The 24,914-nt window shown below is 47.8% G+C and overlaps 1 protein-coding gene across 2 annotated transcripts in view; it reads left to right on the forward strand.

Moving 5' to 3' along the window:
- Positions 1 to 24,914, forward strand: part of LOC135180782 (voltage-dependent T-type calcium channel subunit alpha-1H-like) — a 171,001-nt gene that overhangs the window by 101,539 nt on the left and 44,548 nt on the right. For both annotated transcript variants that reach the window (XM_064153524.1, XM_064153525.1), the window contains 13 exons: positions 835 to 1,020; positions 1,662 to 1,779; positions 3,592 to 3,747; positions 10,474 to 10,564; positions 12,624 to 12,832; positions 14,963 to 15,397; positions 16,062 to 16,162; positions 17,396 to 17,519; positions 18,433 to 18,501; positions 18,881 to 19,065; positions 21,132 to 21,258; positions 21,724 to 21,849; positions 23,887 to 23,976. In XM_064153524.1, coding sequence (XP_064009594.1) covers positions 835 to 1,020; positions 1,662 to 1,779; positions 3,592 to 3,747; positions 10,474 to 10,564; positions 12,624 to 12,832; positions 14,963 to 15,397; positions 16,062 to 16,162; positions 17,396 to 17,519; positions 18,433 to 18,501; positions 18,881 to 19,065; positions 21,132 to 21,258; positions 21,724 to 21,849; positions 23,887 to 23,976 — 2,017 coding nt within the window. The remainder of the gene's footprint in view (positions 1 to 834; positions 1,021 to 1,661; positions 1,780 to 3,591; positions 3,748 to 10,473; positions 10,565 to 12,623; positions 12,833 to 14,962; positions 15,398 to 16,061; positions 16,163 to 17,395; positions 17,520 to 18,432; positions 18,502 to 18,880; positions 19,066 to 21,131; positions 21,259 to 21,723; positions 21,850 to 23,886; positions 23,977 to 24,914) is intronic.

Below are 24,914 nucleotides of genomic sequence, written 5' to 3' on the forward strand. Positions count from 1 at the left end.
GTCATTAGAAGGGCTGTCCAAAGTAAATGGACCTGGCAGATGGAGAACAAAGTCTATTTACGCCGCGCATCTGGCACTGGGGTCGATTTTCCACTGCAGTGCAGAGTGACTTGTCCTGGGAAACCAGGACTTGTTCTGGGAGCGTCTGTGTCCCAGCAGCGTGCCCTCCTCTCCCAAATTAACACGGAACTCCAGCTGGAATAGGGCAAGCAAGGAGGGTAGGAGAGGGCACTGTTGTGCTGTCCTCTCCTAGGGGAGCACTGTCCCAGTCTAACAGCATGCAGATGAGGAGCCTGTGCGGCACCTCTCTGTGCTGGGCTTCGTTCTGGCTGTGCTGTTTGTGCCTTGGTTGGCAATTTGGGGCAGAGAAGACACAGAAGGTTTAAACCAAGACAGAGTCTTGACTTCAGCTGGCCCACTCCTTTGATTCAAAGAAGTGAGGAGAAACAAAGGCTCAGAAGAAAGGCTGGACAGTGGCCTGATGAAATCAACCCATCCAACAAATCCCCCTGCAATGTTGTGATCCACAGTATGTGGCTCAGCCTGTGACTGGTTGTAGTGGTGCAGACTAGCAGGAGACAGCCTGTGCTGTGGAAAGCCACAGAGAGCAAGAGAATAAAGCATCAGGAAACCAGCTCTGAAGGGCATAAGTTGTCCATGAGCACCTGTGTCTGCACAGGTGGAAAGTGAAGGTGTTTTTCAGAAGCAAGAACTTAGCAGGCAAATAAGTTACCTCTTAAGGGCTTAAATAGTGTGATATCCTAAAAGCAGCTCGCTCAGGGCCTCCACAGCCCACTACTGCTGTTGATAGTCCTCCTCTTGGTGTTCCTGCAGCGTGTGGGAGATTATTGGCCAGTCAGATGGAGGCCTCTCAGTGCTACGAACCTTCCGGCTGCTCCGGGTGCTGAAGCTGGTGCGGTTCATGCCCGCCCTCCGTCGCCAGCTGGTGGTCCTGATGAAGACAATGGACAACGTAGCCACCTTCTGCATGTTGCTAATGCTCTTCATCTTTATTTTCAGGTACCAGAGGCTGCAGCTCTTCTCTAATTAACTGCTTGGCATGCTTAAGTAATGTGTAGATTAGAACGGTGATGCCCTGAATTTACTGGGCTGCCTGCGGCATAGAAGCGCTTGCAGCAGACACTCCACAGACTGTTTATCTCTTCTGAGTCTCAGGGGTTTGTGCACAACTGGAGTTCTGTAGATGAATGATGGGCACAGACAGGCAGCAGTTGCTCTGGAGTTCCTGGGAGGCTCCTTTAGCTGTGTCTCAGTTAAATGTGCCCTACTAACATTCTATTTGAGATGGAGGTTGTACAGGCTCTGTTCAACCCAACAGTGCTCCTCGGGATTCTGTTCTTGAAAACCAGTTGGATTTGGGAGCTAGAAATATGGTTTGTCGTTTTCTAGACAGAGGATCTCTTTGACTTGACTCCAGGGTAGACAGTCATAATGAAATGTGACACAGAAGAACCAAATGGTGGGGATTGATCTGTGGAAATGTCAGTGGTGGAGCCAGAGCCCTTCTTCCTGGGAGGTACCACAGGCACACAAAACCCTGAGGGGGGCCACAGTGTTTGAAAGATGACTGCAATCCTCCTTACACCCATATTACACATAATGATGTAGGTTTTTCCATCTCATTTCTTTCCCTACTCCAGCATTCTTGGCATGCATCTTTTTGGATGCAAGTTCAGCCTGAAAACTGATACAGGAGACACAGTTCCAGATAGAAAGAATTTTGATTCCTTACTTTGGGCCATTGTGACAGTATTTCAGGTAAGTTCTGGATCCTTTGGGAGGGTTTAGTGTAGACCACCTGGACAATTTATTACATTAGGAAAAAACCAAAACCCAACAAAATCTATTCTAGTATTGAAGTTGGATAAGGCTTTGAGCAACCTGTTCTAGTGAAAGTTGTCTCTGCTCATGGCAGGGGGATTGGAACTAGGTGATCTTTAAGGTCCCTTCCAACCCAAACTACTCTATGATTAGGTGTTAAATTTGGACTGGAATGCCACTATAGAGCAAGAACTCCATGGGTAGTAGAGTTACAGGGCGCATGATGGAGTTAGCTGCTCTCTATAAACTCTGACAAAGAAGTAATCCACTCAAAAATCACTTTTATTGTAGTTCAGAACATTCTAAGGAGGCCTGGAAGTCCACCCTTGTTTTCCTTTTGTATGGTTGCTTTGATCAAGACCCACAGTCCATCAAAACCCACAGTCCATCAAAATCCATAGTCCATCAAAACCCACAGTCCATTAAACCCCACAGCCCTTCAAGACCCACAGTCCATCAAATCCCACAGTCCATCAAGACCCACAGTCTACTCCTGTTCTGTAGATCTCTTCTCCTTACTTGCCTCCCCTGCCCCAAAATCCCACTCTGCAAACAGTTGCCTTTAAACTGGGAGTGACAAATACTGTCACAAATCAGAGCTGGAGGGTTCTGGCTCTATATGCTGGGAAAGTCTTTATATAAGAGTTGTGCTTCCTCTGCAGGCAAGATCTGTGATGTGCCTGAAATTCCTGGAGTATTCCACGATGGAGCAGTAAGCTGCTATTTCCAGGCCATCCTAAATATAAAGATTACTCTGTTTTGTTTAAAAGCTCTCAGTTTTTAGAGCAGCAAGTGGAGCACAATGTAAAAAATGTTAAGCTGGAGTAGATGCTCACCATGGTAGAAACCAGTCCAGAGCCTTGGCCGTGAGAATACAACTTCTTACAAAGAAGCAAAGACAGATCAGCATTAGTCTCACAGGTTCAACTTTTAATTTTACCAACATAAATGCACATTTCTGCCTCTAGCCTAACAGTCCCTTGGGATAAAGAGTTGGCACAGAGCGCAAAGACTCAATCCTGCATCCCAAGAACGTTAGTGAGAGGTGTGGCTCAATGACTGCATTCCCATCCCCAAAGCCACCTTGGATTTGTGAGAGTTAGAGGCCATTTTCCTTGTAAGCTTGAATTCATGTGGAGCTTGAATTTGTCCTTAGTTTTTCTTAGCCCCCAGGATTTTTGAGCTCCAGGAAAACTGGGAGAGTGGGAATGCCTGAGGAAGGTGCATTTTTTTTTTGCCCAGCTCGTCAGTGCTTTTTCCCCATGGAAACCACTTTGCTTCTCTGAACTTCTGGAGCCATCCAATGTCATTTATCTCCTCAAATGTCCTGTCCCTCACCTCTTTCTTCAGCTCCAGATGCCTTAGAAAGCACAGCCTGAATGGAGACAGCAGCTCTGATCCCAGATCTGTTATCTTCTGGTGGTTGCCAAAGGAGACAGCACACCACTAAATAATGGGACTTGTACCAGCACATCCTTCCCAACACCATACCTAGGACCTGAAGTAGTCATCTTGATGGGCAGCAGTGTGCTAGATCTTCCTGCAGAGAGGGAAGGTTTGGCCAGGAAAGAGCTCTCACATGCAAAGATCTAAATAAAGGAAGGCTTTGCTGTCTCAGCTCACGAGACCTTCTAATGATTGTGCTCAGCAAAGGTCAAAAGGAGAGGAAGAAATGGATGAGTCAGCATTTGAATGCAGCTGCTCTGCCTGAGAAAAGTAATTAGAGTCTTCCCCTTCACCTCCCTGCAGATCCTGACTCAGGAGGACTGGAACGTGGTCCTGTACAACGGGATGGCATCTACATCCTCGTGGGCAGCGCTCTACTTTGTGGCCCTGATGACCTTTGGCAATTATGTGCTCTTCAACCTTCTTGTTGCCATTCTGGTAGAAGGCTTCCAGGCAGAGGTAAGGGAACTGAGCAGAGGGAGGGAGAAAATGGAGAAGCACTCCTAGGCAAGAGTGCAGGGATGACTCCATGTCAGTGCAAACACCTCAATATTGAAGCAGCCCTGAATTTTAACTGCTTTGGCCACGTGAAGCTCTTGTGAATATAGGCAGATATGGATCACTGGACTTGGAGAGGGACTTGAGAGTCCAATGTTTTTGTTGCTGACCTATAGAGTCTGTTGTGTGTGAGGTGTGGGAAATAATTTGGAATGAACTTCACTCAACAGATCTTCCATGTGTATGTCCTGTTTCTTTATGGTGGGCCTCAGATCTTCAATGAGGATCAGGTGGGACATGAACTGGAGAGCAGACAGAAAGAAAGGGACCTGGGGGGGGCTGGTAGATAGTAGCTGAACATGAGCCAGCAGTGTGCCCAGGTGGCCGGAAGAGCCAATGGCATCCTGGCCTGGATCAGGAACAGTGTGGCCAGCAGGACAAGGGAGGTTATTCTGCCCCTGTACTCAGCACTGCTCAGGCCACACCTTGAGCCCTGTGTCCAGTTCTGGGCTCCTCAATTCAAGAGAGATGTTGAGGTACTGGAACATGTCCAGAGAAGGGTGATGAAGCTGGTGAGGGGCCTGGAGCACAGCCCTGTGAGGAGAGGCTGAGGGAGCTGGGGGTGTGCAGCCTGCAGAAGAGGAGGCTCAGGGCAGAGCTCATTGCTGTCTACAACTACCTGAAAGGAGGCTGTAGCCAGGTGGGGTTGGTCTCTTCTGCCAGGCAACCAGCAACAGAACAAGGGGACACAGTCTCAAGTTGTGCCAGGGGAGGTCTAGGCTGGATGTCAGGAGGAAGTTGTTGTCAGAGAGAGTGATTGGCATTGGAATGGGCTGCCCAGGGAGGTGGTGGAGTTGCCATCCCTGGAGGTGTTGAAGCAAAGCCTGGATGAGGCACTTAGTGCCATGGTCTAGTTGATTGGACAGGGCTGGGTGCTAGGTTGGACTGGATGAGCTTGGAGGTATCTTCCAGCTTGGCTGTTTCTATGATCTTTCCTTGTGACTCTGTCCCTTCTGTCTTATTTGAGGCTAGTAGCAGAGCTGTTCAAAAGCTGTGTTGCAGGTTACAGACATCACATTTTGAGATGCTTAGGATGAGGCAGGGCATACAAGTGCTGAGGGGGTCTTTACCCACACCTGAAGGCAATGTCTTTATCAGGTCAGCGAGCAGGGAACTTATGGTACATGGCAAGCATCTCCTCTCACACGGAAGGGATTAGAGAAATGATTTTATTTCTCAGTCTAAAGTGCTGTGCCTTGTCCTAAGCTGAACTAGGCAGGAACCTTAGCAGCCCTGCAGGCAATCCTGTGCCACTTACACCATTGCCACACTGGTCTAAGTGGTATACTACTGGTGTGAGGCAGGGGCCCTTGCAGCAAGTCCACTCCAGATCTGCTTTGGGTATCCTGAAAGAGTGAAACCAGCCCTCTGCCCTATCCTGCTCTTCTCCATCTTCCTTTCAGATCCCAGTGAGCCCATGTGGGGGAGATCTGAAGTGTGGGTAGCTTGTCTAAGTGGTAAATATAATGATGTGTGTGCACACATATATTATCCAGGGGAGAAAAATTACTTTTTACAGATTCCTAATGCAAATGGGTTTCAGACTTGCCAAAAATCATCCAGCCCCAGTTAAAGCCAAGAAGAGTGGCAGTTGGAAAGGCTTATGTCACCCTTTGGGGTATTTTAATTATTGCCTTTTTTATTTCTACAACCACCAAGAAGGGAAAGGTTTCTTAGTGCTGGATTGGCTTCAGAGACCCAAAGACTCAGTTTTCACCACCTTAGCTCCCAAAGGAAAGAGGAGAAAGAACTTATTTTGATAGGATTTCTTTTTCATGTTCATTTTCCCCCCCACAAATGGCATTGTGCTCTAGTTTGCTGTGTTAAGATCACACTTAGACAAACCTTCACTGGCCATGGAATATAACTGAAATATTTATGGAGCAAAAATCCCTTTCTGACACATTTATGTCTTGCAACTATGTCTGCATAGATTCATTATTAAAACATCCCTCCTAGCTTCCTCACAGCACTAGCAGAGGCAAATTAACTGAAACAACAGGAGCCAAGCCCCACTTTAGGAAGAAACAACCCTGCTCTGTGTTGCTTCAAGCTGTTTCATGGATGCTGAGAGTGACGAGTGCCACCTGCACACACAGAGGAGACACGAGTGGCCCAGCTCATCACCTCCAAAATGAACACCTCTGCACTGCATTTGTGAGCATTTTAATGTCATGTACAACGTGCTCCATGCTCTGAAGGTCCAGCACAGGAAATCACGAAGAGCAAGAATGTCTTTTTCCAAGAACAAGCCTGTACTCCACGTGTCAGTGACTGAGCTCATGCTGACATTGTTTATTTCCCAATTCCTGTCGTTTTCTCAGTGTCACCACTCTCAGCATCTCCTGCTTTTGCTCTGGATACTCCTTAACACCAGTTCTAGTGCAGCCTATTGTAGGTGGAGTTGGACATTTTAGTCCCTTAACCTCCTAAAACCAAAGCAAAGGATGTGCCAGCATTTCTACAGGCTCTGCAGCAGCTGCTGTCTTCCCACCCAGGAGAGATTTTCCTTTAGGAGAGCTGTAGCTGTCTGCAGAGTGGTTGTTCTGGACCTCAGCTCTGCTAGGGAATGACCTGAGCCATAGCAGACTAAGATCTGTGCTGAAGTAACAGATTGTCCTGAGCTGAATGCAGAAGCAACCAGCAGGTCTGGCCATGTGGCAGCTCAGAGAATTCAGCAGCCAGATGTGCCAGATATCGACAGATTCTACTAATCACTTCTGTGTGGAAAGAAAGAACATGGCAGGGAAACCTGAACAGATCACAGAATCACAGAATGGTAAGGGTTGGAAGTGACCTCTGGAGACCACCTAGTCCAAAACCCCTGCCAGAGCAGGTTCATCTAATGCAGGCTGCACAGGACAATGTCCAGACAGGTTTTGAATTACTCTGGAGATGGAGACTTCACCAGCTCTCTGAGCAGCCTGCTCCAGTGCTCCACCACTCTCAACATAAAGAAGTTCCTCCTCATGTTTAGATGGAGCTTCCTATGTTCAAGTTTGTGCCTGTAGCTGGGCTACACTGAAAAAAGACTGACTCTATCCTCCTGATACCCATCCCTTAAGTATTCATCAGCATTGACACAATTCCCCTCAATCTGCATTTCTCCAGGCTAAAAAGCCCCAAGTCACTCAGCCTTTCTTCATCAGACAAATGTTCTAGTTCCCTAATCATCTTTGCTGCATCCTCTCAAGCAGTTCCCTGTCCTTGAGCTAGACACAGTACTGCAGACGAGGCCTCAACAGGGCAGAGTAGAGGGGGCAGAGAACCTCTTTCAACCTGCTGGCCACACTTTTGTGGATGATAACCAAGGTGTGTGACACAAGCTCCTGCTGAAGGAATCTTGCACTGAGGCACAGAGAGCCTTTCTGCAGCACTTTGCATCCTTGGTGCTTCTGATCACTTTGGAGCAGAAGAAAGGTTTCTCCACTCAGCAGCCTGGTGATGCCCAGATACCTTTGTGTAGTTTGATGCCCAATGACAAGGGGCAATGGGTGGAAACTGAGGCATAGGAAGTTTCATTTAAACATGAGGAGGGTTTTTTTCACAGTGAGGGTGACAGAACCCTGGAACAGGCTGCCCAGGGGAGCTGTGGAGTCTCCCTCTCTGGAGATATTCAAACCCCACCTGGACACATTCCTGTGTGATCTGGTACAGGTGATCCTGCTCTGGCAGAGGAGTTGGACTGGGTGAGCTTTGGAGGTCCTTTCCAGCTCCTGACATTCTGTGATCCTGTGATTCTATAATTCAGATCTCATTCCTTACCTGTGTCCTCTTGGAGGTCAAATCACCTACTAAGGTGCTGGCAGAAGTGTGCAGCCTCATGCAGTGCTCTCTGAATCCACGATTCATTTCTGGCCATGGTTTAATGGCTATGGCGGTGTTGGGTTGGAGATTGGACTCAATGATCCTAGAGGTCATTTCCAACTGAAACAATTCTGTAATTCCAGCCAAATGGCTGTTTCCTTGCTCAGGCTTGATAGCTCCTGTTGGAGCTGTTACAGACCACGACTCAAATGCGTGTAAGGAAGTCGTTTGCAAAGCCTGTATTATTCACTGAGTGCTGCCTCAGAAAAGGCCAGCAACCACAGGCATGGCATTTGCAGGGCACATTTTGCTCTCCACTTCCATTTATTCTAAATCCTGACATTAAGCCTATGGGCTTGTCAGTTGTCTCATGGTGAGCCATTAGCTGTGGCACAAAAAGCCCTTCTCAGGGCTGCGTTTCAGCTACCAGGGTTCAATTCCAGTCTTACACTTACAAATGCATGACTTAGCTCTGGTTGTAAACCAAAATTGTTCACAGTTTTGGAGAGCTATCAGTGGAGATGGTTTTTTTTTCCTTGTCATCCCTGGTTCTGTTTGTATGTTGGAAATAGGACAGAAATTCCAGGTTTGATCTCTTTGACTATGCCCTTTTACATGGTGATACTCTGGGCAGTCACAGCAGACACTGAGGTGCACTTCTGCTCCCTTTGTATCAGGTGTTCGTTTCACCTAGGCAGAGAGTGACTCCTAGGAGCCTTGTGCAGCTAAAAGGGTGCACACTGGAGCTGCTCAGAGCTCTGAGGCATCAGCAGCATTTCAGCAAAGACATTAAAAGTTGTACTGTGCATTGCAGTACACAGTCACAGTGTGATCTCAGGTCCTCATCTGCCTCTGGAGCAAGTTCAGCAGGAGCTTCCCTGGAAGGGAACAGGTTTAAATGGCCACAAACCCATTTTTAGCACATCTGTGTTCAGGACAACAAGCAGCCAGGTTTCAAACAGGAGTGTAAGAGCATATTTGTGCTTATTGTTCCCATGTCATTTTGAAATCTACCTCAGAGCTACTGTGGAAGAGCAGAAAAACCTTCCCAAATTAGGCAGATATTTCATCTGTTCTGTGCTAGTGCTTCTGCTCCAAAAGAGAGAAGATGAATAAGGGAGCCTAAGCCCTTCAGTCATTTTGTGTGGCTGCACCAGTTAGCAACACATCACTGCTGAAATGAAGTTCCCTGCCACTTCAGCACCGTGTCTCTAGAAACCATGGTGATTTGCTCAGCCATCAGCTAAGGAACTGGGCTGCTTTTTCGAGGATCAGCTGCTTTAATCCAACCATTTGCTACCAATTTGCACAGCTTTTCCTGCAGTCTTGATGGATCCAGCCAGAGTCATGCCAGCAGCCTGCTGGAATCTCTCTGCAGAGGAGGACCTGACAATAGTTCTCCTGTCCCAGGCTTGTATGTTATTTAGGCTGATCATTTATGGTAGCAGAGGCAGATAGGTATGAAAGGGGAAAATAACTGGGTTTCCAGGAGGAAAGACAGTCTGAGGGTGGTTGTCTGATGGCTGTTCTCTGTCCTGAGGTGATGTTATGCTGCCAGGCAAGCTGGCCTTGTTCCCTTCTGCTTCAGCTTCAGTGTTGCCAAGAGATTTTCCAATACAATCTCGATTAGCAGCCAGCATGAAGCAAGCAGATCAGGGCTGGGTTTCCAGATCTAAGTCAAGTTTACAGTGCTGTCAAATGAAGAAGAAGAAAAACCCTCAGCATCTTTGGATGCTAAAAACCCAAGTGTTTTCAGCTGGGATCATAGAGAGCACAAATCTGGAACCTGACAGTGCCAGATTTTCTTAGTCACTCCTCTGATTACAGCTGCACTTTGGTGTTCTCTCCTGGGACACACCATTCAGTGTAGGAAACACAACCACACTGCTGGAACTGTAGTCAGGTCACATCACTATGGGAGGTCTAGGATGGATGGTAGGAGGAAGTTCTTTCCTGGGAGAGTGATTGGCATTGGAATGGGCTGCCCAGGGAGGTGGTGGAGTCACCATCCCTGCAGGTGTTCAAGAAAAGACTGGATGAGGCACTTGATTGTACATAGAATCATAGAATCAACCAGGTTGAAAGAGACCTCCAAGCTCATCCAGTCCAACCTAGCACCCAGCCTTGCCCAGTCAACTAGACCATGGCACTAAATGCCTCATCCAGGCTCCTTTTGAACACCTTCAGGGATGGCAACTCCACCACCTCCCTGGGCAGCCCATTCCAATGCCAATCACTCTCTCTGACAACAACTTCCTCCTGACATCCAGCCTAGACCTCCCTTGGCACAACTTGAGACTGTGTCCCCTTGTTCTGTTGCTGGTTGCCTGGGAGAAGAGACCAACCCCACCTGGCTACAACCTCCTTTCAGGTAGTTGTAGACAGCAATGAGCTCTGCCCTGAGCCTCCTCTTCTGCAGGCTGCACACCCCCAGCTCCCTCAGCCTCTCCCCATAGGGTTTGTGTTCCAGGCCTCTCACCAGCTTTGTTGCCCTTCTCTGGACACGTTTCAGTATGGGCTATGGTGTTGCTGATTGGGTAGGACTGGGTGATAGACTTGGCTGGATGATCTTGGAGGTCTCTTCCAACCTGGTTGATTCAAAGATTCTAAGTATGAAAAGGAAGCCAGACAAGGAGGAAGGACTTTCCCAAGTTGATTCTTCAGGACAATATCAGAGTGTTTTGGGCATTCTGCCCTCCTTGTTCTTGGGGCCACAATTTAACCATGGGGAGCTGCTTCCAACTGCTAAACAACCCAAATGGTCTTTGTGCTGAAGTCTGAATGAATTGAGTGTGTTCCTCATCCTTCTCCTCTCTGCAGGGCGATGCCAATAGGTCAGACACAGACGAGGACAAGACATCTGCCAACTTCGATGATGACTTTGAGAAGCTGAAAGACCTCCGAGCAACAGGTAGGGTTTTGCCTCTGCGTTTCCCTGGGAATATGAGAGCTACAACTCTGCTTCCATAGTCATCTTGTCACAGGAACTTAGAGAGGAAAGTGAAAAATCCATTTTATTTGGCAGTTAACCTGACAGCTACATTAGCAGAGCAGCTATGCAAAAAAAAAAGGGGGGGGGGGGAGGAAGAAAGGCATTAGGAAAGCAAACCAAGCGTTGATATTCCCTTTAAACAGATGTTTTTCTAATTTAAACTACACTTGAACATTTAGCTGCATCTCATCATTTCTTCTGTATCATTACCACAGAATGGTTTGCTGACAGCAATATTCTCACACTACCTCTCAGCAGCTTTTCAAATCAATCATGTTCTTGCCTGTTCTTTTTCGGTTGCTCACACAAAAGGCATTTAGGTGAGCTTTGATTGATGGAAGTGTTGCTGTGCATTTGTGCTGCAGGAGGGGCTGGCAATTGATTTGAGGTCAGGCCACGTTGTACCAGCATAATATAAACAAGGAATAGTAGGTGACAGCCTTCACTCTGTAGGTTGCAACCAGGCAGGAGAGAGGAAAGGATCAGATATTGTAAGAGAGTGAATAGCCTGGTGGTAAGCTGGAGCCAGACTAATTCCTCTGTACTTGGATTCTTGCCTCAGGCTCTTGCTAGGACCTAAAGCAGGATTCATTTCAGCTAAGGGAATGGTATTGATTGTGGTGAGCAGATGGAATTCAGCTGAAGAAGGGGCAGAAGTCATCTGCTGGGGAAGCCAAGACAGAGTTGGATCATAGCAAGCTGATCTGCTGCACAGGCTGCAGGTGAAGCAACAAATGCCAAACACCTAGTGATGAATCAAATGTCCCATTGCAAATAGTGGGCAGGGACCTCACAGCACCAACTATGCACCAGCTTCACACCAACTATTTGTTGAGCAGCTTCAAATAACGTGAAATTTGAGGGGAAATTGAAATCAGGGCTGGACTTGCCAGTCAAAGTCCATGAGAAATTGTGTGTCTCCATAAGGCTCACATCTGCCAGCCAGTGATTAAATCTCATAAGGACATCAACAATTCTATTACAGTGCTGCTGGTCTGGAAACAGACTGGCAAGGGGAAGATGTGTTGCAGATTAGCAAGTTTTGGGCTGGATCTTTCACCTCTCAAAGCAAATGGCAGTGTTCCTATGGCCTTCTGCAGTGCAAGTCAGGTATTTGTGCAGAAGCCAGCAACTAGGCAGCTGCAGCACAGGAGTAGCCAGTGCACTGAAAACAGGGCAAATGCACTTGCTTGGATATCTCCCTGCAAGAGAAATTGCACTTCTGTCCTCCCCTCTTCTGCAGACTGATTCTGCAGTTATGCAGCCAGAACTCACTAAGCCCAGGAAAGCAGGAGCTAGTTCAGCTTCAGAGGATTGCTGCACTCCATAGGGTGCAGACCATAGCTCTTATGTCTGGTTTATCTTCAGTGTGAGGAAGGCTTTTGCAGCCTGTCCTTTCCATGCAGCTGAAATAGCTGTTCTTCTGGAATTACCACAGAGATGTGCTGTGAGATTTCTCTGTTACAGGAGGTTTACTCTTCTAGATGGGTGGATGTGCAAAAGCAACTTCCATTTCCTATCTCCTGAACTGATGAGTAAAGGCAATGATTAATATTTGCTTACTGCCTTCCCCATGAAGGAACATAGAGCACATCAGAACAGCATACAAATCTCTGAGCAGAACTGTACAAGGGGATTAACTTCCTAGGGTGGATTTAGCCAGTCCTCAGTGTCCTTTCCCTGGAAACTCTCTCCCAGTCCCCCCAGAACTGTAGCCTCACCCTAAATTCCCAGAAACAGCGAACAAAAGAAGCTTCCTATGGAGGGCAGTGAGGCTCAAGTCCAGGAAGGTCTGAAAACTTCTTAAGAGGCCATCTGTGACATTTCCCTTATCCTTTTCAACACGGTGGGGATGATCTTATTGCCCACATCACCACTTCTCCATTTGGTAGAGTTCCTAGAAGCCCCAGGGAACCATGGTCATTTCAGAGAGTGGCTGAGCATTCCCCTCACATTGTCTCTCTCCCCTTCTCTCCAGAGATGAAGATGTACTCGCTTGCTGTCACCCCAAACGGCCACCTGGAGGGCAGGGGAAGCATGCCACCCCCCATAATCATGCGCACTGCTGCCACGCCAATGCCCACACCAAAGTGTTCCCCACACATGGATTCAGTGCACACCTTTGTGGACTCAAGGAGAGGGAGTAACGCATCACTGGACCCCGTGAGCTACGATCAGAAGTCCTTGGTATGTTCCTCTTGCTACCAGCTTGTCCTCAACTGCCTACAAGGTGCACAGGCAATACGTGCGTGTGTGCTCATGGGCCTGTGAGCACAGGGGATGCTGAAAGGCAAAAAGGAGGGTGATAGAGGTGAGAAGGATGTGGAAAGGCAGGAGGAGAATAGAATCCCTAGGGAGAAATGAATAAGTATGCTCTGCTGGGGTGGGACAGTGACAACAGTCAAGTATATAGAATGGTTTGGGTTGGAAAACACCTCTAAGATCATCAAGTCAAACCACTGACCTAATGCCACCATGGCCACTAAACCATGTCCCAAACTGCCATGTCCACACGGTTCTTCAACAGCTTCAGAGACAATGACCCCACCACCTCCCTGGGCAGCCTGTTCTGATGCCTGGGCACTCTTCCAGTAAAGAAATATTTCCTAATATCCAACCTAAACCTCCTTTGGTGCAACCTGAGGTCATTTCATCTCATTCTATCACTTGATGCTAGTTAGAAGAAGCCAACCCCAACCTCCTTTCAAGGATTTGTAGAGATCAAGAGCTTCTCTCAGCCTCCTCTTCTCCAGGCTGAGCAACCCCAGATCCTTCAGCTGCTGCTCTCAAGAATGGTGCTCTAGACCCCTCATCAGCTTCACTACCATTCTCTGGACCCACTCCGGCACCTCAGTATCTGTCTTGCAATAAGAGACAGGGATGCACTGGGATTCAGTGTTTTCCTGCCTGCTACCACACAATCATAGAATGGTTTGGGTTGCAAAGGTTCTACCTGGTGGGACACTCATCCCAAGCCACCTCACTGCAGAGCTGCAGCCCAAGACACATCATAAGTTCATGTAGTTATTCCAGCAAACCCTCTGAGGTGGAGCAGACACCTCTGACACACTGGCCATTTCGTGGTGTCTTGGAGAAGCTGTCTAGGATCCCTGAGAGGATGAAGCCTGTTTCCCCACAACAGCGTTCTATGGTCACATCCTGAATCCACCTTGTGTCAAGGGAAATGAAGCATTTGTCCTTACCAGCACAGCAGCTGAGCTCAGGCAGCCCCTTTAGAGGGCAAAGAGAGGATAAAAGGCATGAGGTGACAGATTGCCATGAGACCCAGCTCGTGAAACAGAGATCTGGCTGGAGCTTTGGCAACTGGCAGGCATTTTGCCTGCAAAAGGGAGGGTGAAAACAGACGGAGCAGAGTTAATAGCCATAGTGGATTGCTGCTGCTGCTGCTGCTCCATCCCATTCCTCTGCTCTGTAACTGCAATATCATGTTCAAATCAAGGCAGCAGACCGTGAAGGCACTTCACACAGAGGCAGAGCCACTATCCCCTTCGGTAAGCTGCTTAGTCAAGGTAATGCTTTTGAAAAGAAAATAGAGATGAGTGTTGTTTGCCTTGGGGTTTCATGGGCTTGTGAGCTGCTGGAGAGGGTTGTTCATGGTTTGAATCCCTTCTCAGAGAGCACATCAGTGCCACCAGCCAAAAGTAGGCGAAACAGTCTGAGGCGAGCTGGCCAGCACTGAGAGGCAGGAGAAAGGCAGTTTGCCTTGTTTTCTGCTGGGAGGAAGCCATGGAGTTTCCCTTCTAGCTTTTTTGCTCTGGCCTTAAGTGCTCTCCTTCTGGCAACTACCTGCCAGTCAAAGTGCACTGACACAACAGTCAGCGCCAGGAATTCGATGGAAGAGAAAGATTCATTCTGTGTCCTTATGCAGCAAATTGAAGGAAACATAATGGAAATGGGAGCCTAATTTCCTACAGACACTTGGGTGACTCAGGTGCCAGCTCCCCTTTGGAAGCCAGGGAAGTGGTGGGTTGAAACCACTTGAAAATGGGGAAACAAAACACCACTTCAACAGTAGTGTCTTTGGGTTCAGCTTTCAGTTGCCAGGGCAGCAGGATGATGTTGTCCCTCACAGGACTGGCAGCTGTGCTGCAGGTGTAGTTCAAAGAGAGTACCTTCGGTGTGGGCTTAGCTGGGTGCTTGGCTCCCATCTCAAGGCATTGGCATGACGAGCAGTGAGGAAAGCTGGAGGGGGAAAGGCATGACTTGCACAAGGAGAGTCTTCCAATCTGGGCAAAACGCCATCTCTTTTGGCTTTCTCTTGCAAACCAAGCCTCAAATGTCTTTCTCCTCTCTCAGTCCAGCCTCCGCAGTTCCCCTTGTGCCAACTGGGGCACCAACAGCAACTGGGGAAGCCGACGCTCGAGCTGGAATAGCCTGGGCCGAGCCCCGAGCCTCAAGAAGAAGAACCAGTCAGGAGAAAGGGAGTCTTTGCTCTCTGGGGAGGGAAAAGGCAGCACAGACGATGACTCCGACGACGCCAAGTCCAGCACGGTCAGCAGACACTCTTCGCACCGCCGGGCGGAGTCCCTGGACTACCGCAGCTCCCTGGACCTGCCTGAGCTTCTCCAGCTGCCTGCCGTGCGCCACTCGCTCAGCGTCAGCCCCGTGGCCATCCTGCCTGCCGAGTACCAGGACTGCAATGGCAAGATGGTTCACGTCCCCAGCGAGTTCTTCCTCCACGTCGATGGCCACAAGGAGGATGCTGCGGACTACGAGGATGACGCAGAGGATGTGAGTTGAGTGGGAACTCAGCGGGGAAGTGGAAGTGCCGCTCCAGGAAGGCAGATTAAAACTCAGGCTTTGAAATGGCTGGTGTAGACAAAATGAATCCAGATCTGAAGGGTGTGGCTTCACTTCCCAAAAGGGTTCTTCTTATTACTGGGTTGAGCTGGCAGGGATTTCTAACAAGGGAAAGCTGTAAGGGGCTGTGCAGGCATTTGCCTGGATTTTGGACTGACTGATGTTGTCCTCCTGGCCCAGGATGCCTTCAAAAATGAGCTGTAGGCACAGCACCCAGCTAATGTCTTTGCTCACAAGAGCTGTTGTGCATCTCTAGGGCATGAAAGCCTAGAGAGAATGTTTTCAACTTAGCTTTTTAGGGTTTTGAGGCCTTTTTGGTTTTGACACAACTTTGGATCTCAAAATTACACCTGCTTAGTATGCCTGCTGCTTTATGTCCTTCTCTCAGTGAACAGCAGCCCTTTTCTTCCTCCACTTTCCTCCCTGTTTTGCTGGCCAAACGTGACAATGCCAGGCACAGCTCTGTCCCAAAGGCCACGACTCCCTACAGGCACTCTGAAATCCCACATTCTGCCCCTTTAACAACAGGACTGTGGAAGTTGAAGAGGCAGGGAAGTAAAAGAGGAAGCAAAGGTGTCCCTTCTTTTCCCTGCAGAGTTACTGCTACCGGATTCGTAAAGTCCTGGAGCCCTACAAACCACAGTGGTGCAAGACTCACGAGGACTGGTCTCTCTACTTGTTTTCCCCCCAGAATCGGTAAGAAATGCCAGTCAAATGCTAGCCCAGCAGGGTTTTGAGGTGATGGACTGGTACACTGCTAGCCAGCCTTGCCTTGAGAAAAATCATAGGATCATAGAATCAATCAGGGTTGGAAGGGACCACGAGGATCATCTAGTTCCAACCCCCCTGCCATGGGCAGGGACACCTCATACTAAATTAGGCTGTCTAGAGCCTCATCCAGCCTGGCTTTAAACACTTGCAGGAATGGGGCCTCCACCACCTCCCTGAGCAACCCCTTCCAGGGTCTTACCACCCTCATGCTGAAGAACTTCTTCCTAACGTCCAGTTGGAATCTATGCATTTCTGGCTTTGTTCCATTCTCTCCAGTTCTGTCACTGCATCCTAAAAAGTCCTCCCCCAGCTTTCTTGTAGGCCACAATAAGGTCACCTCAGAGCCTTCTCCTCTCCAGGCTGAGACCCCAGACTGAACAACCCCGACTCCCTCAGTCTCTTCTCATTGGAGAGGTGCTCTATCCCTCTGATCACCCTTGTGGCCCTTCTCTGGACACCCTCCAGCACATCCCTATCCCTCTTGTAATAGGGGCTCCAGAAATGAATGCAGCATTCCACATGGGGTCTCACCAGTGCAGAGTAGAGAGGAAGGATCACTACCCTTGACCTGCTGCCCACATTTCTCTTGCTGCAGCCCAGGCTCTGGTTGGCTCTCTGGGCTGCAAGAGCACACTGACAGCTCACATTGAGCTTCTCATCCACCAGCATCTCCCAAGTCCCTCTCCTCAGGGCCACTCTCGAGCCAGTCACTACCCAGCCTATATCGGTGCTTGGGATTGTTTTTACCCAGATGCAGTACTTTGCACTTGGTCTTGTTGAACTTCATGAGGTTGGTTTGGGCCCACCTCTCCAGCCTGTCAAGGTCCCTAAATCCTTCTGATGCAGATGCACTGAGAGCTTTAGACATCCAATTCCTGACTTTTTAGGCAATTTTTTCTGCTACACATGGGCAGTGTTGTTGCGTGGCTCACTCCATGCCTGTCTAGGAAGAAGAGTGCTTTAAGTAGCAATGATAGCTGTTCTCACATCTCCTTTATCCCACTAATAGTGGCTGAAGCTCATGGAGAAGTTAGCTCACCACCTGGGCTGATGCTGGGGGCGCAGCTGCTGAAGGCTTTTGAGAGCCTGTCGTTCAGGTGGGACTCTCTTGCTGACCCAAACATCTGAAGGGTATTTTTCTCCCCATGTTTCCTTCAGGTTCCGAGTGATGTGCCAGAAGGTCATTGCCCACAAAATGTTTGACCATGTGGTGCTGGTCTTCATATTTCTCAACTGCATCACCATAGCACTGGAGCGACCAGACATAGACCCACACAGCACAGTGAGTACCTGAGTCATCAAATCATAGACTGGCCTAGGTTGGAAGGGAGATGTGATGATTTGGGTGTTCCTTACCACCCCCCGCCCTCCCCTTATGAAATCACCCAGACCAGACTCAGCCAAGCTGAAGATTTAGAATGAAGCTTTATCTTTACAGCTTAGCACAATACACAAGCAGGTATTTACAATCTATACAGCTAGAAACATAAATAGACAAGTTCAAAAGTAATACAGAAACACAACAGCCCTCCCAGAAACCAGAGTCCCCAGGAGGGGCTCCCAACCACCCTTCCACCTTCCTCCCACCCCTCTACCTTACCCCAAACTTTGCCTTACACTCAAGGTGAGTTTGGAGGGTCGGCCAGGGGGGTTAGAAGCAGAAGGATTAGTCAGGCAGCAAGTTAGGTTAGAGAGAGAAGTGCAGCCCAAAAAGCCCAGAGAGCAACTCCCTTATCTGTGTTTGTGTTCTTGTTCTTATACATTTCAGCAAGCCTATGAGTGAAGTAGACATCACCATTGTTTCCTTTTCACAGCCTATTACCTAATTCTTCTCACCAAAAACGTCTCAGCTAGGCTCAAACTAGCACAGGACCTTAGAGATCATCTACTCCAACCTCCCTGCCATGGGCTCATCTGCTCAAGGCCTCATCCAACCTGGCCCTGAACACTCCCAGGAAGGTGGCATCCAAAACATCCCTGGGCAAACTGCTGCAGAGTCACACCACCCTTGTACTGAAGAACTTCTTAAGATCCAGTCTAAGCCTGCTCACTCAATGCTTGAAACAATTCATTTTCTCCCTTGCTGCAGTACCCAGATCTTAGTCTTGTCAGGGCAAAACCCTGCAAGATGAAAGATGTTTGGTTTCTACAGTCTTTAATAACTTGCCTCTTCTGTGTTGTTCTGTGTTTTACAGGAAAGGATATTCCTAAGTGTCTCAAATTACATCTTCACTGCAATCTTTGTGGCTGAAATGATGGTTAAGGTAATTGCATCTTCATCCCATGGCCCATAGTGAGCCCTGGAAAAGGCCAGAATGTGACACAGTTATGGTTTGGGTGAAGATTTAAATCATAGAATCATAGAATTGTTTCTGTTGGAGAAAACTTCTAAGGTCACTGATTCCAGACATTGACTTCACACCACCAAGGCCATTAAAGCATGTCCCAAAGTGCCATGTCCACACATTTTGTGACCGCCTTCAGGGCTGGTGACTCCACCACCTCCCTGGGCAGCCTAGTCCAATGCCTGACCACTCTTGCAGCAAAGAAATTGTTCCTGATCTCCTCCCCTGGCACAAATTCAGGCTATTTCCTCTCATTCTGTCACCTGATACTAGTTTGCCTTTCTTCTCCTGGCTGTAGGTAGTAGCTCTTGGCTTTTTCTCTGGTGAGAACACCTACCTGCAGAGCAGCTGGAATGTCTTGGATGGAGTCCTGGTCTTTGTTTCCATCATTGACATTATTGTCTCCATGGCATCAGCAGGAGGAGCTAAGATCCTGGGTGTCCTTCGTGTCTTGAGACTTCTGAGGACCTTGAGACCTCTCCGGTACGTTCAGCAGCAGGGGGACTGAGTTGGCTTTGTGTTGATAGATCAAGGGGCTAGAAAACTTGCTCCTGATCCATCAAGGTCTTGCTAAGTAACATAGAAAGCTGGAACACAGCATGGGTAGAATCATCTTTGGGGAGCTCTTATCTAGTGAAGCTGTTTGAAAACAGTGAAATTAGTTAGAATTCATCTTTGCCAGCACAGAGAAGAGAGGATGGAGCTCAGAGGCAGAAATGTTACTGCCCTCAGGCAGATAGTGCAGGGAATGTCTCCTCCACACTGCATTTCCATCACTGGTTCACAACACAGCCTGGCTCCCTGTTAAGCTGCACAACCTCACAGGTGTTCCCAAGCAAAGAGGTTGCTTTGGCTCAGAGAAAATCTGCAGCTGAGCAGAAGCTGACAATAATTTGATAAGCTCCAGCATCTCTACCTGCCTGCCCATGCCTGTGTATCTTAACATCACCACAACACAATTTAGGTCTGGGCTAGGATGAGGAGACAGTCACAGTGTTTGGGAAAAGGAAAAAGGATTTGCATGTTGGTTGCAATTGTGCAGTAACAAAGAGTGTTAATGCCTGGGGGATTTTTATCAGCTCACAGCTCCTGTTCTGTCTTCACTCTGCTTGGTAAGAAGCACAAACCTATTCCAATGAAATTTCAAGGGAAAGAAGATCCCTCCAGAGACCTACCTGTAGCTTTCTCATTATAACCTGCTTGCTTATGAGTGTGATAGGAAAAGGCCATCTGAAGGCCCATGACAACAAGAACAGCAGCTGCTTGTCTGCTGCTCTGTACTTCCTTAGTGACAAGTAACTCTCTGAGTGCTCCCACGCTTTAACTGGTGGCACCAGTGTCCTCTTGCAGTGCTGGCTCCTCAGGAACCACTCTGGGTCACCCTGGGCATGCCTTGACCTGGCAGCACCTTGGGACACCTAACACAGAACTAGCAGCAGAAACCAGGGCACAGGCAATTCATAAGTAAACGTAAGGGGAAAAAAGGGGAATTGTTCTTGGAGAATAACTGGGCCAGATCCTATTAATAGAGAGGAATTCATCACCTTTTGTGACAGCTTCGCTTATCACAGTTTCTTCTAGGACTACTCCAGGGACCCTTCCTAACACTTTGTAGGTAGAGTTCAGACTGACACATTATTTGTTGCTGAACAAGACCCTATTGCTTTGTCCCTGCAGCACACAGCTTCTTTTTCCTCCACCTTTGGCAAGCGTGAAAGCATCATTAGTGGTGCAGGCTCCAGCTACCTGCAAGGATTCCTAGCCTCTCTGTGCTCCTAAAACCAGCTTTGATGTTATTCAACCAGAAGACTAAGCTTCCCAGAAAATCCTGCTTGGGCTAGTTGTACTTCACACTTTTCAGACACCCATGAGAGAGCTGTTCTTCAGGAAAAGAAAACACCCAAAACAAGACCCAAAAGCTCAGCACATGCCTGGCCTCTCAGAGGCTCCCAGCAAGCAAGCTGCTTTTTAATGGGATGCCCTTTTGGCTGTGGAGCTGTTGATCACAAGTCCCTGTTAGCCAAGAAGTCAGTTCAGGAACTAATTAAGAACCAAATTGAAATGACTTTGTGTGAAAAGTTGTCATGGGGCCAAGGCCATCAGGGCAGGTGGAACTTTAGAAGGAGAAGAGAGACTCTAAACTACCACTGTGAAGCTGTTTACACACTGTGTTAGGAAGCAGGTCCCTCTTCTGGGATCAGAGCTCTCAGAGGGGATCAGCTCTCTGGGCTCTGAGGTACAAGTAGCCTTCTAGGGGGAACCTCTGTAATGTTCTGCCCTTAAAGAGTATTTCCTCCTCACTCTTACAGTTGCCCCACAGGCTGTGGACAGGGTGTCTCACACTTTCTTAATTCCATCTGATGTGATTGTGGATGTCCTGGTTGTCCAAATAAGTCCCTAATGGTCTCTGAATGCTGCCTGCAGGTAGAGAAAGGTTGGCTTTATTGCAGACCAAAGAGAGGAGAGAGACAGCCAGGTGATAACAGGGCATGCATACAAATTAAAAAGCTTTCTTGTTTTGCCTTTTGGTTTGTTTTCTTTTTCCCCAGAGTCATCAGCAGAGCTCCAGGTCTGAAGCTGGTGGTGGAAACCTTGATCTCCTCCTTGAGGCCTATTGGGAATATTGTTCTCATCTGCTGTGCATTCTTCATTATCTTTGGAATTTTAGGAGTCCAGGTAGAGTATTTCCTTCACCACGGTCACCTGCAAGTGACTGCTGCAAAAGAGAAGCTGCTTTTGTAACCATTTGGGGTTTGGGTGGAAGTAATCAGCTTAAATCTCTGCAAAGGAAGACTGCAGTTAGGTGTTCACAGGCTCACAGGATCTCAGGGGTTGGAAGGGACCCAAAGAGATCATCCAGTCCAACCCCCCCCTGCAATCTAGCTCAGGTCAAGAAAGAAAGTTAAGAAAGAAGAGCCAGGCCTTCTGTGATGAGCTTGGCACATGCTCCTTGGAAGGTCATCAGGAGCCACCAGAGCTGTTCTCCTGCCCTGTGCATTAGGCAGCTGTAAGGAAAGGAAAATGAAGGCATCGGCACTTGACAACTCCAGTAGGGGAACGAAAGATAAATCAGGGCTCAGACTATTCAAAGCTGCATCTTCTTTGGTTTGTTTTCTTCTTTTTGTTGCTTCTCAAATGCAGCTTTTCAAAGGCAAGTTCTACTACTGTGATGGGCCTGATGTGAAGAACATCACCACGAAGGCAGACTGCGCTAACGCTCACTACAGATGGGTTCGCAGGAAGTACAATTTTGACAACCTGGGACAGGTAAAGTCCTCAGCACAGGCATTTGCTTCCTGTTCCAGCTTTTAATGGATGAATACTTAAAATGCAGTCCTTGAAGAGGGGTGTGGAACCTCCATCACAGGAAGTTTCCATGAATCATAGAATGAGTCGAGGTTGGGAGGGACCACAAGGATCATCTAGTTCCAAACCCCCTGCCAGGGTGTCTCGGTTCTAGTTTAAATTTCCCAGAGGCTCAAATATAGTTAGTAGAACCAATAACAACTTATAGGATGCCTTTACCTCTTCCCCCTTCCTTCCCGAAGAAAAGGAATTAGATGTAGAGAGGAGAAGGTAAAGTACACCCAAATAAATAGTCTCACTTTGATTTGGAAGTTAAGCAAAACTTTAACAATAAATAAAAGGTATTTGAGGTAGGGAAGTTACACAAGGTACAGAGAAGGGAAAACAAGATACAAAACATGTAAATACAACCAGATTTGATGGCAATGGTTTTGTCTGCCTCGTGGGTTATGGCCACGTGGTAAAACAAAGAGAAGCAGGGAACAGGACGGTGATGCTGGCAAGCAGGAAGGCAGGGCAATAGAGAAACAGGAAGCTCCTCTGGTTTTTAGAGGGTCTTGGGAAGTGGGAGCAAGCTTACCACCACACCTGGTAGTGTTTGGACCTGGGGAGGGGTCCAGAGGACCTGGGGTCAGGGTCAAGACCACTCCCCCCAGAAGGGTTAACCTTTTATGCGTGAGCAGAGACACCCCAGATCAGGCTGGTCAGAGCCAGATACACTCCTAACTGGGTAGAAATGGAAGAGGTGACCTCTTAACCTCTTGCAGCCAGACTTCCTAGGGTTATTAAATCCTTTGTTTAGTGGACAGTGTTGTCTTAAAGGCACTGATTTTGCCTGCAGTTCCTCATGCATGGACCTTAACTTTCGCAGTCAGTTTACTTTTAAGCCAGATATGATAACAGTGATTTAGTTGGGGCAGTTAGCAAGGTAGGAATCATAAAATATGTAGTTAATTTTATTTCTGGAAAGCCTCACCCACAACTAAATACAAATGAGTTAAATTTGGCTTCTAATATGGCCAGGAAAACCTTCCCAAGGATGCTTATGGGCAATTCATTCATTTAGGAGAATCAGAAAAACTGGAGAAGTTTAACCACAAAATCCCTTTGCCTCACTTGCAAACAGGCAGCCTGGAGCCCTAGGGAAAGTCTGTGCTACTCACTGTGGTGGAGTAGAAATTTCCAGATAGTCCCTGCCTCCTTTGTGGCAGTGTTGGAACTGCTCAGCTATTGAGAGGCTTCTAGATCTTCCTCAGGGTGCTGGCAAAGAGGCAGACAATCTCTGACCTGATCCTGGTTCCTCTTGGCAGGGAGGTTTGCAGAGGCGCAGGCAGCATCTCTTGCAGATGTGCAGAGAGCACCATGTTGGTGGCACTTCTTGCCATGTTGTGAGGCACTTAAATGCCTTCTCCTGAGAAACTTGAGGCACTTAAGTTTCCAGGTAGTTCAAGCCCAAAATACCAGAGCTAAGCTGGTCTGAAGCATGAGGTAGAGCAGTGCATGTTGTCCAAGAGCAGTGAGGCAGAGGCAGCCAGGCAGAAGCAGCTCAACTGATTGCAACTTAGCTCAATTTACTTGCCCAAGTGCAATGGCTCCTTTGGCCACAGAGATTCACCAATCAAAATGGCATTTGCCAAACTGACCACATTAGATGAACCCAGGGCTTGCTCACCCTTATGTGGGCAAGACACCGACAAGTACCTAAACACCTGTGAGTACCTGTTTATCACTTTGGGAGGGGATATAATGGCCTAAGCCTTTATTTTTCTCCCACCCTTGCTTCCTTCATCAGCAGAAGGGTGGGACAAGCCAGGACATGCTTTAGACCTATTATCCTTCCAGGACAAACAGGTAAAATCAAGCCACAGTATGCTTCATGTCTCCACCAGGCCCAAGCCAGAAGATGTGTTATGAGCTGTGGATTGGTTTTGCTGAGCATTGTCTATTGTTGATTTCTTTCCTGGGGGGTAAAATGCTTCTCTGTTTGTTATCTTATAGGCCCTCATGTCCTTATTTGTCCTCTCCTCTAAGGATGGCTGGGTGAACATCATGTACGATGGCTTGGATGCCGTCGGTATTGACCAACAGGTAAATGTACTGCAGAGCCCAGATATGTTGCTTTCAGAAGTCTCATGCCTGGGTGCCACTGGTGGTTTTGAAGTCCCATCAAGGAGTAGAGCTATTTGACCTTCTTGAGGCCCTGACTGCCTTCTGGGCTGCCAAAATTTTCCATTTTCCACTCTATATTGGCTGGTGGCCCATGTAGTCCACAAAGAAGCACTGCTGGAGATTGTGATTACCATAGAATTATAGAATCATAGAGTCATTGAGGTTGGGAATGACCTCTAAGATCATCAAGTCCAGCCATCAACTCAACACCACCATGCCCTCTAAATTAGATGGTGTGTGAGGAGGGTGACTGTGCCATTACACTGCAGCATTCACAGGAGGCATGGTGGGCAAGGATAAACTCCCACAAGATGGGAATCGACCAGGAATGTCTTGAAAGAGACCTTAAGTTTGTGTCTTAAGTGGCATTTGCAAAGACAAATCAAGAGTCTCAGATAAGCAGTACCTCATTGTAGCTACAGTAAACACTTTGTACTTGGATTTTCTCCTCCTGCTTTTGTACATAACCATAACAACTAAGAAACATTAACCATAAGCCCACATCTATATATCTATATCTATATCTATATCTATATATAGAGATATGGAGCCTATCTTTAACTCAAATGATCTCACAGATGGGATAATTCACATCCACTGAGAATTATCTTGAGCTGTCTGAACTAAGCACCAAAATGATTTAGTCCTGTAAGGCAGCTGATGGAGGCCAGGGTGAGTTTTAAAACAAAAGCAAAGTTACAGGCAGTGAGAAAGTGGGTGAGAAGAAATAGGAAGTTCCACCTAAACACAAGGAGGAACTTCTTTAATTTGAGAGTGGTAGAGCACTGGAACAGGCTGCCCAGAGAGGTAGTGGAGTCTCCATTTTTGGAGTCATTCAAAATCCACCTGGATGCATT

This window comes from Pogoniulus pusillus, chromosome 13 (genome assembly GCF_015220805.1).
Source record: "Pogoniulus pusillus isolate bPogPus1 chromosome 13, bPogPus1.pri, whole genome shotgun sequence".
Taxonomy (NCBI): domain Eukaryota; kingdom Metazoa; phylum Chordata; class Aves; order Piciformes; family Lybiidae; genus Pogoniulus; species Pogoniulus pusillus.